This window comes from Pollachius pollachius (assembly GCF_949987615.1).
Source record: "Pollachius pollachius genome assembly, chromosome: 2".
Classification (NCBI taxonomy): domain Eukaryota; kingdom Metazoa; phylum Chordata; class Actinopteri; order Gadiformes; family Gadidae; genus Pollachius; species Pollachius pollachius.
The window spans coordinates 37,133,664-37,154,374 of NC_136935.1; the positions used below are offsets into that span (position 1 = coordinate 37,133,664).

Here is a 20,711-nt window from a genome sequence, read left to right on the forward strand (position 1 = left end):
TCTCTCTCTCTCTCTTTCTATATATATATATATGTATATATGTTTATACAGTATATATATATAATAAATAAATAAATAAATATATATATGTAAGGGATAATGCCTGACGAGGTGTCCATTATCAGGAATAGATGGAAGACGCGGAGGCCTTAGAACCTGAATTGGAACCTAAATTAAGACCATTTATTTATATTTTCATGCGTTCTAAAATCCAAATATAAAGTTTTGCAACCTTTATACCACAGACACAGGTCTATAGCATATAACCGTGTTGTCTGATTATAGTTTAATTCATTTTTCACAATTGACCAGCTCTCGTGGGGGGGCTTAGTTGGGTGGGCTTAATTGGGTGCATGATCTAAAAGCCAAAAGAGCTGGAAGAAATCAATTAAGAATGTGCTGGTGTAGCAAAGGAAACCCAAAAAGGTTCCCATTACTGGGGAATAGATTTGGTTACCGAAATAGTCTGTCTTGCTTCTTGTCAAACATCAGGACAAATCTATATCAGGGACGTTTTTTTACTTTCAAATCGTCACAGTGAGATGGAATGTGTTAATAACCGCTCCTGCCTCTATTAAGTGACATTTGATGCTTGAGCTAGGTATAACTTTCAAGGGGAAATGGGAACTTTGGAAACAAATTAAAGAGAGTTGGATCTGTGGAAATGACATGCAGGTGATTTTACGCGGGATTAGGTCCTAATCCTGAATTAATCCCACAAGAGGGAGAGGTCACTGGCTAAGTGTCAGTTAGCAATCTGTGAAGCCGCTCGAACTGACAAACAAAACGCTTGACTCGTCCCACTCCCTCAGCCCGAAATTACCATCCTAAAAAAAACAAAAAACAATCAGGCGCTATGAAAGTGGTTATTTGTTTTGTTACACATCATAAAATGGAAAGGCCTGATAAATTGCAAATAACAATTTAGGAAGTTATAAAAAATAAGGAAAAGGTATTCCCTTAGTATTCATATTGTTTTCATTTGATTGGCAAATTGCATATTTAAAAAATATGAAATGTATCATCACACAACTCACACATATTTTTAATTGAACATGAATAATTACTAACAGAAATAGATCTGGTTCTAATTTTATGTGTTAAAATATCTTTCTCATGGCTTTAATAGGATTTAATGAAATAATTATACCATCAAATGGATTAATCATGGCGTTGCAATACCTTCAAGGGATTTGGTGGTACGGGTATTAGATTCCTATCAGTATTTTTCTTTCTTCTTTTGATTTAATATAACCTCTCTCATTCTTAATCCTCTTCTTTAAGAAATTATACCTGGACTCCACTAAATTAACACCATCTGGGGATTATGAGTGTAACAATTTCATGCCTTTGCTTAATTAGTTATCCCCTGATTAACACTAACACCTTTCTCTTTCTTTCATTCTCTGATTCAATCATCTCTCTCTCTATCTCCATTTGATCGCTCTATTTCCTCTCAGGTTCTCCTGATTTCCTGTGAGGTCCCTCCCCCTCACCATCACCGGCATTGACACTCCACCGTACATGGACCATGAAAAGTAGTTTAGGCTCCGCCATCCAACGCCTGTCCACTTAGAACACCTAAAATGGTGGCCGGATGCCCCTCTAAACAGCCTGCTAATCTCTAAACACGCTGTGGATACCCACTTCCTTTTTTTTACTGAACCGACTATCCGGCCTACTGGAGGGTGTGTCCCTGCCTGACTCGCTGATAAAGCTCTGCCCTCTGCTGGTGTATGGGCGATTAATTAGCCAGTCGTCACCACCAACCACCAACAACACCAACCCACCACTCCCTCTTTGAACTCTTTCAGGACAAGGGTCCCAGACAACCCTAATTCTACACAATGGCCGGCAGAACCCATCTCGGCTCCTTCTGCGCCTCCTCTCTTTCCCCCTCCCTGCTCCTCTCGCTCCTGCTGTCGGCCCTGGTGCTCCTGCGGCTGCCCGTGCCGGTCCGGGGGGACTGCTGGCTCATAGAGGGGGATAAGGGGTACGTCTGGCTGGCTATCTGCAGCCAGAACCAGCCTCCATACGAGACCATCCCCCAGCACATCAATAACACGGTTCGTATCAGCAAAAATCATCACAAACATATAATTTATTTGTATATCTTCTTTCATATATTCATATTTTGTATTACAAACATTTTTATATGAAAGATAAATTCAATTATCGATTTTCAGTCGTCACATAATATGTTTTGTATGATGATGATGAGTGATGGGGATAGTGATGATGGTAAGGATGATGATGTTGATGGTGGTGATCATGCTTATGACCTATGTTGGTGATGAAGATGCTAAGGATGATGATGTTGATGATGATTGTAAGGATGATGAGGATGATGCTGATGTAGATGTCGGTGATGAGGATGATGGTATGGATGATGATGGGTGTAATGCGAGGGTGATGGTGACGATGCTGTGGATAACGATGACGGCGATGATGATGGTTGTGATTCTACGTCTTGGGTGCTCAGGTGCATGACTTGCGTCTGAATGAGAACAAGCTGAAGGCGGTGCTGTTCACCTCGATGTACCGTTTCACCAACCTCACGGACCTCAACCTCACCAAGAACGACATCAACTACATTGAGGACGGGGCCTTTGCCGGCCAGGCAAACCTTCAGGTCAGGCCTCTGGGGTGTATTCCTCCACGTGAACATGAAAATATAGAAAATATGTTAGGCTGATTAAACACAATGGACACTTATGTAACCATCATCAGCTCTAACCTTCGATGGTAGGACTGGGAGATACAGTTATATATTTATCAGTGCATTAACTTGTGGGCCAGAAAAATCTGAAGAATCTAGATCGCTATAGGAGAAAGGGGTATTGCAATGTGCATTGAGTGACAGAGTGAAAGGACTCACACAATCAACAAGTAAAGTTTTAAATATGGTATATTGTGTGGATTTAAAGAAATAAAATAAAAATATAAATAAAAAACATGAGATATCAACCACAGTTTCTCAATACATCCAGCATATGGGAAAATCAGAAAATCTTTGTAACAAAATAAAAGTCTTTGGTTCGGGCAGCTCGCCACTACCACTGAGGTTCCCCACTACCTCTACAGAGATGGGAGAAATCCCAGCGGAAGAAGAATCTTCATTCAGATGTCAACCAGGTGTCAATCCAATCAAAGCAAAAGACCCAGCCAGAGGCTCAAGCATCACATACACACACACTCCGGGTACAAGGTAGAATACACAGCTCAGATCAGTCCAGGTTCCGGTTCTCCTTCGCTTCCGTCATTAACACAAGGTCCGCCAATCAACCCACGGCAACTTGGCTCTCTGCGCCGCCGATAATAACTCAACGTCGAATATATCTGGGTCTCACACAAATAATTATATTATTTTAACAAAAAGTTCGCATGCCGCCACCTCGACAACAGCCCGGCAGAGAGAGAGAGAGGAACGGCACGTACACCTTGACGGCGTCTGATTGGTTAAGCTATGTTGCCTTACGTGAACTCCTCATGTCACCCGAATCTTGGTACACTTTGAGAAAGGCACTTTCGCCACACTTGAAATAAACAAAATACTCTTTTTAACAGATATAAATGAACTTGTGTATATTAATCTATTTATTGACATATTTAAGATTTAATTCATAAATCCTATTTATTCATTTTATGGAAGATTATTTTAAATCAAACCCTATTTATTCATTTATCTGCCACATAAGGAATATTAATTTATTAATTTATTTATCAATTAACTGGTAAACTGGACTTCTAATAAAGGCCTAGTAACCTGGGTTACACTTACATAACCTTTAGATCATGGTCAGACTGCTGGAACGTAGTTTTCAAATAAACAGGAAAATATAGAAAATTATGCAGGTTGATTTAACACAATGGACATTTGCTTAACCTTATGATAAGTGTCTGACCGCAAGGACCTAGTCTTCAATCTTTTAATGAGCCCCCGGATGTGAAATGTGGATGTAAACGGCAGAAAATACAGGACAGTAAGAGGATTTAAAAATAGACAAAACATTTAAATAAGAGTAAAAGAGACATAAATTTTAGATAGCAATTACAATAGCAAACAGACCAGATCAAGCGAAAGGTAGGGAAAGTTGAATTTCTCTATAGGGATCCTTGGCATTTAATGGGAGCACTTTCAGAGGACATAGATTGACGGGGTGCTGTTGCCCCAAAGGATTACGGCTGTAGTGTTCACACTCAATACTAGACCACTTTCAAACAATTTTGTATGCATCAGTCCGCTACACCCAAATTGAAAAACAGGGTCCTGGTTGAAAAAGCCTGAAGCTCTTCTTATGAATCGATCCACCTATAATCTGACTCAACCAACATCGGATTATAGTTTCCACTGTGTTGCTTCTAACAATGTGGGTGATCCAACCACATGTAATTAAAAACAATCACACATACTTAAAGAACAGGGTTAGGAGGTCACAGAGGTCCAACAGCAATGGCAACTCCCATCTTCACCACTACACAATCCGGCATTGAGAATCAATTTCCATTTCATGTCTTGTCTAGGTGCTCCAGCTGGGATACAACAAGCTGACCAACCTGAGCGAGGGCATGCTGCGCGGCCTGGGCCGCATGCAGTGCCTCTTCCTCCAGCACAACCTTATCGAGGTCATCGCCACCAACGCGTTCTGGGAGTGTCCGAGCCTCAGCAGCCTGGACCTGTCCTCCAACAAGCTGAGCCGCCTCGACCCGTCAACCTTCACCTCGCTCAACCGCCTCATGGTGTGCGAGCTGGCGGGAAACCCGTTCCACTGTGGCTGCGAGCTCTACAGCTTCCTCACCTGGCTGGAGGCGTTCAACAACGTCACACACACCTACGACCGGCTCCAGTGCGAGACCCCTCGTGAGCTGCTTGGCTACCCGCTTCTCAGCCCCTTGCCCGGGCACGGGAGGAATGCCCGCTCCATCCTCTCCACCACCTGCCGGGACGGTATTTACATCCCGGGGATACCCTCCCTGGGCCCTGACGTGGACGGGTCAGGCGAGGGGTATAATAACCCGGACCAGAGTCCCTATCACAAGCCCACAGCCACCTCCACCGCCGAACCCTTAAACAGCCACAAGATCTCCATCAAGCTGCAGAGTGTGTCCTTCTTCACGGCCTCGCTGCTGGTGCAGATCCCCAAGCCCTTCAGCAAGATGTACGTCCTGACGCAGTACAACCAGTCCTTTGTGGTTGACATCATGCCTCTGAAGAACAGGGTGGAGGTGATCATGCTGGACAAGCTCAACGCCCACACCAACTACACCATCTGCGTGGCGTCCATCAGCAAGTCCCAGCGCTACAACCACACCTGTGTGGCCTTCGCCACGCGAGTGCTGGGCCTGGAGGACCTGGGCCCCAACCCGTCCACCACCACCCACTACATCATGACCATCCTGGGCTGCCTGTTCGGCATGGTGATCGTGCTGGGTCTCGTCTACTACTGTCTCCGGCGGCGACGCATCGAGGAGGAGAAGGAGAAAGCCATCAGCGTGAAGAAGACCATCCTGGAGATGAGGTGCGTGGGGATTGGGTCGCCCGTCTTTTCCAATCATAGATTTTTCAATCGGGAATGTAATCGGATGGCATTGTGATGAAACTGAATGGCATCTGAACATGCCATTTCTGAATGCAGAAATGGCATGTTCAGATGCTTTCTTGTGTATATTGTTCTAAATTGGAATAGATACATATTGCACCTTGGGGTGGCATGTCTTAAAGGGGACATATCATACCACCAGGTGTGAGTGTGATTAGCCATTACAAGCCGTTTTCAAAATGTGCAGCATTGTGACATCACAGGTGGGTGTGTCCACCTAGATGTGTGACGGATAGATGAGCAACGTTTGATAAAGTCCACTGGGTAGGCTGGTAGACTGATCTATCCAGCACACGTCTAGGTGGACACGCCCACCTGTAATGTGACAATGCTGCACATTTTCAAACCTGCTTGTAATGGCTAGTCACACTCACACCTGGTGGTATGATATGTCCCCTTTAAACTCATTTCAAATTGTGAATAGGTTTGGCTACCTAGTTTTACTTTGAATTTGCAAAAGTCCTTCCCTTTATACATATTAACCTACATATTTGCACTGTGGTGGCCTTAAACTCAAGCATTTCGTGACGGCTAATGGATGTTTCATAAATGTCCACATGATGATCAACATATGCATCTTAAATCTTGGGATTATGTTATTTTAGGTACGGTCCCGAGGCGGCAGCAGCAGTTCCTAACGACCCCGGGGCCGTCCAGCGTCTCCAGGACCAGACCCACCACCAGCACCACCACACCGCGGGGTCTGGGGGAAAGATGACCCCATCTGCCTCCTCCAGCACAGGCATGCTCCACGGCTCAGCCAACACCAGCTCCTCCCGGCTCTCCACCCTGCCTCAGGTGGAGAAAATGGCCAGCGCCTTCAACGAAGCCATCGGCAACAAGAACAACTACATGGACGTGAGGACGGGCGCCGTGGCCGGCGAGGGCAGGGAGGGTGGGGCAGTGAGTGGGGGAGGAGATGCGTTAGTGGACATGTGCGGCCTGGGAGAGAACGGTTCCGACGGCAAGGATGACTCGGACGACGACGGGCGCGGCTCGGCCTCTGAGATCTCCACCATCGCCAAGGAGGTGGACAAGGTCAACCAGATCATCAACAACTGCATTGACGCCCTGAAGCTGGACGCCTCGGCCAATGCCTCTGTGGCCACGTCTGATGCCAACATCCCCGTCTCCATGGTCCAGCCTCCTGCCTGCGTCACCTCTCTCCCCCGCGGCCTCCTTCCCCTCTCCCCTGGCCACCCGGCCGATCTGATCATGTCCTCCTCCCCCAAGATGCACTCCAAACCCCATCCCCAAGCTCACCCGCAGACCCACATCCAGACACACCCCCAGACCCACATCCAGACACACCCCCAGACCCACATCCAGACACACCCCCAGACCCACATCCAGCCACACCCCCAGACCCACATCCAGTCACACCCCCAGACTCACATCCAGCCACACCCCCAGACCCACATCCAGTCACACCCCCAGACTCACATCCAGCTGCACCCCCAGCTCCATCCGCAGGCCCACCCTCCCTCCATGGCACCGGTGCCCCTGGTTATACCGCTGTCCGAGCGTCCAGGAATCAGCGGTGGTGGCTTCCTCTCCCCACCCTACCGAGACCCTCCACCGGCCAACGCCGTACGGCCCATCCAGAGGCAGCTGAGTGCGGACCCCCCCACCACTGCTGGCATGAAAAACCGGTGTGGTGTGCCCTCCGCAGGGGGGTCCATGAGGAACGCTCCACGGGTGCTCAGCATGGATGTTCCCGACCAGCGCAACCAGGAGAACCCGGGCAAATACTCTGCGGAGGGGAAGGGCGGCTCTGCAGAATGTGGCGGGGGAGCGGGGATGGTGGGAAACGGAGGCGCCGGTGTAGGAGGTGGGGGAGGCAATGGAAACGGTATCGGGAACGGCAGCAACGGTGGGGTGCGAGTGAACGGTGGAGGAATGGCTTGTGGCAATGGCAATGGTGGTGGGGTCTTGGCAGGACCTGGGCAGCAGCAGCAGCATCAGCAGCAGCAGCAGCAGCAGCAGCAGCAGCATCAGCTGCAGCAGCAGCATCAGCAGCAGCAGCAGCAGCAGCAGCAGCAGCAGCATCAGCTGCAGCAGCAGCATCAGCAGCAGCAGCAGCAGCATCAGCAGCAGCACCACCACCACCATTTGGAGGTGCAGCCTGAACACCACAGCTCCGAGCACCGCCACTCCTTCCCCGCACTCTACTACGAGGGCCCCAACGACTCGCCCCTGCCCGTCCAGAAGGCCTCATTCCTCAAGCCATTGGGGCGCGCAAAGCGGGACGCCTCAGCGGCCTACTCCCAGCTCTCGCCCGCCCGCCACCACAACTACAACTCAGGGTACTCCTCCAGCCCTGAGTACTCCTCCGAGACCACACTGAGGATCTGGGAGCGCTTCAGGCCCTACAAGAAGAACCCACGTGAGGAAGCATCCTACATAGCAGCAGGTCATGCTCTGCGCAAAAAGGTGCAGTTCGCTAAAGATGAGGATCTCCACGACATCTTGGACTACTGGAAAGGGGTGTCTGCCCAGCAGAAGTTGTAATCTTCTCCAGCAGGAATGGAAGATGTTGGTGGGTGAGGAGGAGGAGTAGAAGTGTGTCTTAAAGGTTTGACAGACAGAAGACTTGAGCTACAAGGAGAAAGCGTATAGTGTGAATATATATGGAGGACAAAATGGTTCGGGTTTTTAACATTTTAATGAAACATGGGCGTTTTCTTATACATTCAAATACAATTCGGGAGGTGGTGTGTCGGGACATGGTGGCTCTGTACCACCCCACGCTGCTCAGCGATAAGGGAACAATAGGAACGGGTCTCCCTCTTGCTGAACACTCCTGGTGCTCGCATGCTTCTGTGGGCTGGCTTCGTTTCCCTCTGATGATCCGACGGAGGTTGCTGACGAGCAAGTGTCCTGATGCCTCATTAGTCGGTCCACGGAAGCCGGGCTATCTCACCAGAAACAGCCTCGTTCACAAGTTAAACCCCTTCGCTCACTTTCGCTCACTAATCCTGTCAAGCCGCCATTCATACAAAAAATAACAATCATTCCAGTGCTCAGGCAGCCCCTGCCTCCTCCTACTGATCCGTCATTTAGAGAGATAATGAGGTATTAGGTGCGTTTGTTTTAGCATAGCCTGAATCGCTCTTCTTCGTGGGAGTGCATTAAGGCAAATGGGTATTGTGCTGATTATTGTTGCTGGTAATTAGCAAGAAAAAGGGTTCACTCGGAACAGGATGTCTGAAATGATGCCACAGAAATGGCCCAGGGAAGTGATCCTTTTGTTTCTAGGGGAATACCAGGTAAAGAGCATTAATCAGCTGCTAGAAACATCCGACTACACAGCCTGCTTGGGAAAATGTGTGCATTCCTGCAAAACTGAGTTGTGTAGTGGGGTAGAATGGGGTTCGTTCTTGGTTTCAAAGCAGCCTGAGTTGATGGGGAGGGGGGGGGGGGGGGGTTTGCATAAAGACATAATGTGGAACCATATCGACCTCCTTCCTGATAATTCAGTTAATTTATAATAATCCATTTTCCTCCCCTAAACATGTTTTTTTTTATTGGGAAGCCTATTTTCTTATTTACAGATATGGCATTTTCCCTTTTGACGAGAAGAAGCGACACGGGATCAATTTACATTTTAATAGAGTCATCTGGAAGTGGCTCCTCTGGTTCTGTCTGTGTGAGGTGACGCAACATCAGCTGCAAAAGCTAAAGCGGCGGCAGACAGTCACATCAAGGAGATAGCGGGGGTGGAGAACAGCTTGGGCGTCCACAGCATCATGGTTTGAAACAGATAAGGCTTGGGGAATGTTATTCCATTTCTAGGCCAAGATGTAATTAAACCCCAGCCAGAGAGTGTAGTGGGGCACTCTGCAATCCACTAAACAGTGAGTTAAAAGCCAGAGAAAAAACAAGCCAACACAACAGTCAGGGAGGACCCCAAGGGCTCCAACCAGCCTTGATCCGGAGGGCCTTTGGTCCAGTGTTGTTGCGTACGCTTTGTGGTCGAGGCGATTGCATATGGGTCGGGCTGTGGTGTTGAAGGTCCTCAAAGATTAGAAGAAAATATAGGCAATGGGGGGGGGGGGAGGAAAGAACATTAATAATGAGCTCATGTATTTATTTAACTTTGTTTCAACGAACGAAGAACCAAAGTGTAAAGGAACAAGGCTTGGTCAACGTCCGCTTGAAGTGGACGTTTCTCACCTCCCTCGTTTTCTTTCTGGCTTGGAACATGATCACAAGTGTGGGAGGCAAAATTGGCCACTTTCTTAAAGGGGGTGATATAATGCCACCAGGTGTAAGTGTGATTAGCCATTACAAGCCTTTTGAAAATCTGCCTTTTCCTTTTCCATCATGCATCTAGCTGGACACTCCCACTTGTGATTTCACTAAAACACAGGAAAAGGCAGATTTTCAAACAGCTTGTAACAGCTAATCATCCTCACAGCTGATCACCCCTTTAACTTCACCAAGTTCGTTTAGCATTTAGGCTAGAATACAAAAAGTCAGCCTGAGTTTTCTACTATTCGTCACTCACGCGAGTGTGTGCTTTACCGCTCACAATGTACGACAGATATTATTATATTCCCAATAAAATATTATCCAAAAGTACAATAAAGTAATTTGCTATCGTTGTTTCATGTTAAGAGTTTGATTTAAACTATACCTGGCTGCCCCAGCCTAATCCTCTCCCTACCTTTACCCTCACACCTCCACCCGCCTCCCTGTTCTTACCGGGTGTGTCCCCTGTGTCTGGTCACTTCTAACCCTTCCTGGCAGGTACAACCCCCCCTGTGACTTTTTACTTAACCACGATTGTCAGGTTTTTCAGTTTGCATTCCTGTTGCATTTTGGGTTGGACCCAGGCCAAGGTGAACCGGTCCCAGAGATACAACCCCTTCTGGCTGTTAGTCTGACATCTTGAGCCTGATGGATTGGGAAGGACCAACCCCCCTGGCTTCTTGAGTCTGATTGGTTAAGATAGACCAACCCTCAGTCTCTAGGCCTATGGCAAGCCCCGTCCCATTCGATCTTTCACCACAGGGCTAGTTCTCACCTTCTCTTTGAAACTGCAGTTTGGTCAAACAGGGGAGCTAGCATGTTCTCTTCCAGCTATCAGACAGACATTCGTCTATAATTATTTGGTAGGAGGATCTTTTTGGGCTGCGGATATTTTTGGGTCAGATATTTCTCAAGCTCCTCCACGAGGTTGAGGTCCGCTGAGAGCTGTTCTTAAAAAGAAAAAAGCACTCATGGTCCACGGCCAACCAACACAAGAGAAGATAGCCCTTCATGCTTCCTACTGTTGTTTTGATCCGAGCTCTTGAAAGTAACGCGTGCACAAACCCCAATGCCCCCGGTCTAGGTCGCTGATACAGTCCACCGACCTCAAAGGCAGCTCCACACTCCCAACGTCTTATCAACGCAACAGTCAGGAAAAAAGTTTAACTCCCTTTGCGGGCACTTAGCTGGAGAACCCTGGCTGCCGTGTTAGCCCTTTGTTCACATGTCAAAGAGCCTCAATGCGGGGTTCAAAAGGCTGTAAATCAGTTATTGTTGTATTCAGTAGCGCACCAGCGCTACGGCATGGATGGAGGCTACATCACAGGAAAGGTGGATATGTGCCCGCCATGTCTAAGAACTTTCATTGTATTGAAAACCACAGTCATATATACAGTTATTTTTAGGGTTATTTCACAGTGCGAGTGGGATTATCGAAAATAGATAAACAGTACTTTCAACTGTGTAATGGTCACTGGGGCAGCCTTTCCTTATCCGCCTTACAGCCTGCAGTGATGTTAGCACCATGCTAGAAGCGCATGTGATAAATGTCAGGTTGCAGGGGTGACAAAGCATTTGGAGTGCCCTCTTTCCTCTTCTTATCCCTAGTGGCTGCAGTTGGTTTTGCTGTAATCTGGTCCAAATCCCTTTGGTTCTCCTTGCGTTCACTCCATCATCGGTATACTACACACTTTGGTGCGACGTGCCATTGTGACCAAGCCTCGTTCCTAATCTTCACTTTTTCATATCAAATATTTCAATTGTTTTATAGTGGATATATTATCACTTATGGGATATTTTTGAGCTCTTCAGGCCTACTTGTGATGTTCCAAAATGGTAATTTCTGAAACGGCGCATCAGACCTAGGGCTGAAATAGGGGCGCTTTATTGGCTGCAAAAATTGGTTTACAGGATGGTGGCAGATTGGCTTAAGGGGAAATATAACAAACCTTTTGTAACTCTGACTTGATATTGTTGTAGACAATACAACCATCTTCCCCAAGGAGCACATTGATGCACAAGGTGAGGTACCCCTGAGTGTTGGAAGAACTGGAAAAATACTGTAAAACACAAAATCGATACAGAAAGTGTCAGAGCGGCTCTCTGATAGGCTGCCCTCTGAGACGTGTTTCCGCTCACCCTGAGGTGCTCCCTGGCTGCTGCTTCAGTTTAATAAAAACAAAATAACTATCCAGAAAATGTAATGTTCAGCCGGGAGGGAGACACAGCCAGGGTAAAATACATTCTACATAGAACACACATACTGTGGTTTACACAGCTCTCTCTCTCTCTCTCACGGCTTTCTTCTCAATGAAATGAGGGCCATCCGCCCGGGGCTGGGGAGAGGTGTCGTCTTGTAATTCAAGATTCTCACTGACGGCGCAATCTAACCTCAAACTCAAGAACACTGCCCTTGTGAACTAACCACTGTTCACTCCTTGGTGTAGCGGTAACTGTGACTCCCAATTCACTCCCCACTCAGCTGGTGTGACATACAATATGTACCATGTTCTGTTACTGTCCCGTTAACACACACATTGTTTGCTGTGAGTTCTCAAAGTCAGTTCAGGGTAGCATGTGTTGATTTCACCCCCAAGACAGCCCATCTGCTTATGCGCTACAATTTTTTTTGCTTTGGGTTGTTTAATTTTTTTTAACAATATTATTCCTTTCATAAGTTTTTATGTGATTTTCATAGAAACAGCTTTGTTATTGGTTAATGCTATTCCTTGTCAGTCCGTTGAACATCAGCTCATGTCATCAAATCCGTAAGCCTAGCTTCTATGCTAGGTTTTAGCTATTAAGCAGGCATTAACTGCACTAATCTCTGCCGCTTCGAGCTCCCCTCCACAGAGCTTGACAGGGAATGAGTCCCCTGGCGCCTCATAGCAATTGTGCTAGGCTGTGCCCTTTAGCACTGAACTTGGGTAGAAGCAACCGTTTTAACTGTTCCAGGCCTTAGAGCTGGAAAAGAGAACTGGGCGTCAGGCTTTGGGAATTCAGATGATGACGTCTGCTGCTGTTGATGGAGTTTTAAGACTTAGTTGATTGATTAGGCTGGATTTACTGATCAACCGATCACTTGATTGATTGACTTACTGTGTGCCCTTGTGAAACCTGCAAACACACACACACACACACACACACACAATTACAAACACATACACATACACACACACACAAATAAACACACGCGCATGCTCAAACAAGGGACAGTCGCTACCGGTGGCCAACTGTGAAAAAACACACACACACACAAACACAAACATACCTACACACACAGACTAATGTAGAGACTAAGTAAATAAATATAAAATGTACGTGTTTGAATAGAGTATAGTTATAACGTCATATGGACATACATACTGAGAACCTACACAGGCACAAGAAGACACAACCACAGGTGTCTTTTCAAATGCACAAAGATACACAGACACGATCACACGCTCACACACACATGCATACATACATACATACACACACACACACATACACACACAGACACAAAGCACCCACTTGCCAGATGTACACCTACCTACACAACATATGGACAGAATCTTTCTATTCTACGTTTACAGACACAAATGGTCGTATATTCAAGTGCCAAAACGGCGAGTTACATTGAGATGGAGGAGAAGGAGGAGGAAGAACAGTAGGAGGAGGAGAAGGAGGTGGACCAAGAACCAAACCTCAGTAGAAAAGATCTCTTGTTCTGTGATTTATCTGTTATATCAACGCCTTGGTTATAATCAATGCATACTTTCTTCTTCTGTGCTGTTTTTATTGTGTTATTTGAATGATCTGTTGTGGTGAAGAAGGTCAATGTTAATGAACTGATAGAGGGGGAGGGGAGGGGGGGGGGGGGGGGGGGGGGAGGGGCACAGGGTCCAGTGTCTCGTATATTCCTCTGATCTGTCTCCATGGTAACAAGGGCACCCCAGCATCTAGGGTGGCCAAAGTCTGGCAAAGTGTGCCAAGATGCCACATTACCCCCAAACATCATCTTATGAAAATCATTTGTATTGGAATGTGTGGATGTGGTGCATGTATTACTTTAATCTCAACAAAGGGAAGTACAATTATATTTAATCAACACTATGACAAACATGAAGGTCATTCATAGACACAGTCTTTTTTTTATTTGAATAGTTGAATACACTTCCAGATCAGTGTCTCTCTCTCTCTCCATTTTAGTGGTCCAGACCAAGCGATTTACATTGTCTCATCATTGTGTGTCAGTGTGTATGTGTGTGTGTGTGTCTGTGTTCTTTGTGTGTTTACGTTCTCTGTCTGGAGCTGTTTTGCATTTAAAGACATGTTGTTTTTGAACATTGATTGTAAATCTGAAGGCTGTGTGGCTGTGTGTGTGGGTGTATGTGTTAGAGAGAGTTTGTGCTCTGTGTGTGTGTGTGTGTGTGTGTGTGTGTGTGTGTGTGTGTGTGTGTGTGTGTGTGTGTGTGTGTGTGTGTGTGTGTGTGTTTGTGCTGTGTTATGAGGTGTGAGTGGTTTGATTGTCAGAGTATTTTGATTCTGTGTGAGAGACAGAGTGTGTCTGAGTGTGTGTGTGTGTGTGTGTGTGTGTGTGTGTGTGTGTGTGTTTGTGTTGTTTGTGTTAGCATATTGTTTGGGGGTTGATGACCAAGATAACTGAAGGGATTTTAATCAATCTGTCTGCTGCATTTGCAAGAGACCACACTTGCATTTTCTTTATGTCACACACCCACGCAAACACAAACACACACACACACACACACACACACACACACACACACACACAAAAGATGCACAATAGAGCTAGAATATCTGCATGTGTAAACTGACTTGATTAATGACAGTAGGCCTCAAGCACATTTTTGTTCTATTAACAACACACACACACATGAACTTTCCCTCCTTTCTGCTGTCAGGTGACCCAGGAACGCTTTCAACATGGCCCATATTAGCAACAGCACTGCAGGTTAGCAATCCCTTCTGACTGCGATCATGGTGAGCTCCCTACGCAAAGGCTAAAGGTTAAACCTGGCTAATCATACTCATTCACACAGACACACACAGACACACACAATCACACCATCGAGGGGTTTCCGTAAGATGGAATCACAGTCGTTAACTGGTGTGCATTTGTTTGCATGAAAAACACAATTATTTTGGCTTAGTCTAATGGTTAATGTGTTTGACTCCCAGTCAAAAGGTTCTGGGGTCAAACACCACTAATGTCATCCCTGACCAAGATGCCCTAACCCCTACCTGCTCCTTGTGGACATGGATCCTCCAATACACATACAGGCATTTGCTAAATGACTTACTAGTAATTGAAGTCAAAATATACACAGTTTCTACTGTACAGTATCTGAAGTTTTAACAGTGTCTTATCTATCAATATCTACTCTAAAGACCATACTATATTCTTAGGTTTTGTTTATATAAATAAAAATTATATATACACATATGTATACATATGTGTTTATATGAGTGTTTATATGTATATACTGTGTGTACATATACACATATTTTTATATACATATAAAACAAAATGTGTATATATAGTTATATATATATATATATACATATATATTTCTACACATATACATACAGTACATATGTATGTGTATACATAATATATATGTACATGTATGTATAAATGTATGTATAAATATATATATATACACAGACATAACACATACATACAACTACAGAATACTAGAATGTATACGCAAGGGATATTGTACAGCTAGCTATTCTTTATCGCACAATTAATGTGATTATTTAATTAATATTGTTATTATTTCATGATAATGACCAGCATGCTGTACAATATCCCATGTGTCACACGGCTAATGATTTTCTTGATTAAAATTATACGTTATTGCTTCTACTAGATTGCTTTGGTAAAGAAGCGGCCTGCTTTACAGAAACAGCAGACCGTAGAATTCTGTTATTGGCCAACCAGAATTTAGTGCTCACAAAAGCTGTGTGATACATTTTATACATGCTATAGTGATTCTCAGAGGTTGGGTGTGGTGTTGTTGTGAGGTTTTTGTGTGTAATCAGGTCCCTGCAGAGAGGGGTGTGTTCAAATATGACCTGTATTGTAGCGCAATGCTGCAGCAAACGTACCACACACACATACCACATGCCCACGGCATGCCCTCTTTCCAACAGCATCACTTAAATAATAATTGCCGTGGCAATTACCAACTCTAGGACGCGATCAAAGGGAATCCCACAAATGCTCGTACCACTACAGCCTCAGAGTTAATACGCGCACACACACACACACACACACACACACACACACACACACACACACACACACACACACACACACACACACACACGGATCAGCGTGCAAAGTAAAACAAAACTATGAGTGTTAATCTGGGCTAGAATGCAGGAGATAGTACAATGTTATAATAACTACTGTTTATGTTATTAAGTTTTAGTGTTGAAATGTGCCTGTTCTTGTGTTTCATTACTGTGTGTGTGTGTGTGTGTGTGTGTGTGTGTGTGTGTGTCCTGTGGTTCTGTGTTTGTGTGTTTGCCAATGCCCAGGTAGTTGATCACACTGCGACACAAACTGTTGCCGGGGGCAACGGGCGGAACACTGGCGGTGACTATCAGAACCAATCAGAACAGCCACTCGCTTTAATTGCCTCCACTGCTTCATCCGCCGTTCAACTAGCGAACTGTAGCTGACACCCTGCTGAGTGTGGTCTGGACACACACAGGACACAAAACACAAAGGACACACATGGACATGCTGGATTAAATTACAATTTATTTAAATGGATTTTAAATAATGGATTCATTTTTCAAAGTTGTTCCAAAGCAAAGGACGAAACAGACCAAAACTTAGATTAAATAAGAGAAATCTGTACATTCATTTGACATTAATGTAGATGCCCTTATGCAGTTATGTGGACTATTTACAGACACAGTACATTACAAACAGTAAGTATCCCCATATACACAAATTAATTCACATAAGCATGTATTCATTTAGCAGATGCTTTAATCCAAACATACTTCACAGGGAGTCTAACACCTAACAAAGCAATGCAGTGAATATATTTCATAACAACATTAAGGTCTGCACTACGTTGGGGACAATGAAACAGCCTGTGTGTAGGTGTGTGTGTGTGTGTGTGTGTGCGTGTGTGTGTGTGTGCATGTGTGTGTGTGTGTCTGTGTGTGTGTGTGTGTGTGTGTAGCATGCATGAAGTGTTCAAAAGAGTGATAACTTCAGACATGGAGCTGTAGAAGACTCTTCACTGTTGAGCCCACCATCTGAGACATGAATCAACCACCGAGAAACGCCGTAATGATATATTATTCAATCGTTACACTGTGATCTTGCCCTACTTTTAGAGGAATATGACTGTAAAAGTACGAAAAGATCAAAGAGATTCACTTCAAGACTATATAATAGGGTTAATTAGCTTCTCGCAATACCTTTTAGGATTCACTATATGGGTGTGAAACCCCCTACACACACTCAAATACATTTTTCTCACTTTCACTTTTCAAAAAGTATTTTGTTGTTAAACCTTGAAACAAACTATATTCAAACACATTCCCAAACACTAAAAACAATTTCCTATGCCTACTTTCTATTAGGAAAACGTTTCTCTTATTTCCACACGGATGACAGATAACATTATTAGAAGCTTTCTCTCTGAGTCCACGAGACTCTGGGTGGTGAATACCTTGGAGGAAACATCTGATTGTAATTCTCATTTCGCTTGCCTTTTGAAAGAGAAATCTCTCACCTTCCCGAAAGCTGAAGAAGCAGAACAAAGTGCAAAGGGCCTTTTCCTGCCAGCCAGGCGTACGTGCCCGTAGGCTCGCAGGATCACATAGACCTCATGATTGCCTCCTCATTATGCCCAGGCTCACGGTCCAAGCCATGTCTCATTGAGCAGAGAGCACTCTTGACCTCGCTGGGCGTGGTGGGTGGGGGGACACTCAGCCCACAGCGCTAGAAGGAGGAGATTTGGGAAATGATTTACGTTTCTGCCAGTGTGGCAGTCCATCATAAGTGAAGAGTCCTCTGATGGAGGAACAAATGAAGAACCAGTGTGTGTGTGTGTGTGTATTTGAATATGGTGTTTACGTTTGTGTGTGTGTGTGTTTGTGTACGTGCGTGTATGTGTGTATATGTGTGCTTGCCTGCGTTTATGAGTGTAAATCGGTACAATGCATTTTCACCATTACATTGTACTAATGTATGTGTGTTTCTGTGTGTGTGTGATATTTTATGCACTGCTCTGTTTAGTGAAGTATGAATGCACTAATACAGTCCTTCATTTGATTAAGTGTGTGTGGGTTTCTTTGCACAAGGGCCGCACAACAATAGTTCTCTCCCTCTCGATGCAAATATATTCTCCCTCCATGCATGAATGTTCTCTATCTTACATGCATCTAAAAAGAATCTCTGCCTCTCTCCATGTGTGCATGTAGTCTTTTCCTCTCTCTTCATGTGTGTATGCAGTCTCTCTCTCTCTCTCGCTCTCCATTTGTGTATGTAGTCTCTCTCTCCATTTGTGTATGTAGTCTCTCCCTCTCTCCATGTGTGTTTGTAGTCTCTCTCTCTCCATGTGTGTATGTAGTCTCTCTCTCTCCATGGTGATTTAAGTTGATCAATGGTCCTCCTCTGCTGCTCATTCCCATGGCCACTTATCCAGAGTGGAGCTAATGGAGAGAGAGAGAACATCACACAGACAAGGAGAGAGAAAGAGAGAGATAAGCAAAGAGAGCATCACAAAGACACAGAGATGGCCGAGAGAGCATCACACAGACAGGGAGAGAGAGGGCCGAGAGAATATCCTATAGAGTGGTAGAGGGCCGAGAGAGCAACAAACGTTAAGACAGTAAAACAGATTAAATGCTGACAAGGGCGTAGGTGAGATCCTTATTCCATCCATCAACGAGGACGTTACAGATCTGCTTGGCTGGCGTGCAAATATACCAACCAACCACCACTGATATCACCATGACGACAGATGAACCCACCAATCAGGTTCTGGTAGTGGTAGAGGTAGAGAGAGGAGGTTTCAGGGCCACAGGTTATTTCACCCTTGACCTGTATAGCGCGTCTTATTCCCTGCGGCTGCTCTGACCAATATCTCTCTCTCAAAGGGGAATCATTTAATAGTCCATCAACAGCATGACACACTATTGTCGATTCGCAATTCGTCATCCATTTTCTTGAATTATTTTCATTGCTCATGTGTTTATGTGTGTGTTTCAGTATTTTTCTGCTCTTGTGTGATTGTGTGTTTACATGTTTGCATAGAAACATATCCTACACTCATTTCCACACACATGCATTCAAACGCATACACACTCCCTTCTACCAACTCATATAGCCACACGTTCATATGCACAAACCCATGCATACACCACCAGCTCTCTTTGTATATGTTCACCTCATGAATATTAAAGCACAGCTCAGAACGTTCACAGCCACTAACTCTCAACATGTGTGACCTTTCAAATTTCATGTTCACATAGGAGTATCTTTCAGGTCAGGAGAGTGCAAAAACACATTCAATATTTAGGAGAAAACTGATTCCATTGCGCAAATTCCAGGGTGCACAGATTCAATGTGTTGTGCCCTGGGATCTGAATTAGATGTGCAGGCGGCTGGCTGCATGCGTTGCTGTGGACACGACCTGGCAACACCGCACAGACAACATGAGAGAAAGTTCAAACCCCTGAAGAGTCCTGCATAGTTTCAGATTAGCAGTAAAAAAAACATTATTATACATTTTAAAATATAATAAAAATATTAAAATCCTGGGGAAACTGGGCTATTATGGGATGTGAGACAAATAGACCAGAGGAAACATTAAACATTATCTTTCGACTCACACTATCATTTTTCAAGTGTATTCAAGATCTGGTAGCCTATAAAAAGAAATACAACATTATATATATTCATATATATATACATATGCTTAAAAAATTGTGTTCATATTTCGATGAACTTAACAATGCATCACTGCAATGACGAAATAAGGCAAGGACAACAATGGAAATGTTTGCCAAATCAATTTGCGTGTTTGCGAAGTGTTGGGTGTTTACGATAAGACAGATCAGACGGAAACTACGGTCACTGTTTCACTGGCTGCATCAGTTGGCTCTACGTCTCGTTCATCGTACCCATACGTACTGGCTGTGTCTGTATACCCACGGTGTATCCAAACGCTTGTAGGTCCATATCCAGCAAATGTAGCTATTTTTTATTCTGTGTACTGTTTATTTTCTTTACTATCGAATGCTTTACTTTGTACATGTACATATGTATATAATATATATATTTTAACCAGTTTTATCCGTGTTCTTTTACCATGGTTTGGTTTGGTTTGGGAAGGCAGAGTTTCAATACTCAAGGACTAGGACGAACGCACGAAATGAAAGAAATAATCTGTGAATTTTGTACAAATTGTAGGAGAAATGACTCTTGTTTTTCTACTGAGCCTGTTACCTATCTGTTTCTTTGGTGAGGGTAGGGGAGGGACATATACCAGTGGGGATGGGGTTGGGACGTTTCTGTAGACGGTCGGGGACTGTGCAATGATATAGTTAATTACTGAGCGAATCCAGAGTATAGACTTGGAAAAAAAATGTCCGTCATGACAAATGAAATAAAGTGTTATATTTGCATGAATCCATGTATTTTTATCACTCCGAGACTTTGTGTTTTGTGTGTTTTGGATGAATGCGCCTCACCTTTGTTAGGGTTAGGGTCAAATGGATTTAAAGACACTCATTTAGCAAATATTTATTTATTTCAATTTTTTGTTTTATTTTTAAACAGGTGTTGGCAATGAAAAGTTAACAGATAAAAAAAGA

At 44.6% G+C, this 20,711-nt stretch overlaps 1 protein-coding gene across 1 annotated transcript; it reads left to right on the forward strand.

The window, feature by feature from the left end:
* Positions 1 to 1,847: 1,847 nt before the first annotated feature.
* Positions 1,848 to 8,111, forward strand: LOC307071347 (protein phosphatase 1 regulatory subunit 29-like; the record flags this gene model as incomplete). The annotated part of the gene is made up of 4 exons (XM_079730333.1): positions 1,848 to 2,066; positions 2,483 to 2,632; positions 4,525 to 5,519; positions 6,206 to 8,111. 4 exons carry the CDS (start codon positions 1,848 to 1,850, stop codon positions 8,109 to 8,111), a joined length of 3,270 nt encoding a protein of 1,089 aa, XP_079586459.1.
* Between the last annotated feature and the right edge of the window lie 12,600 nt (positions 8,112 to 20,711).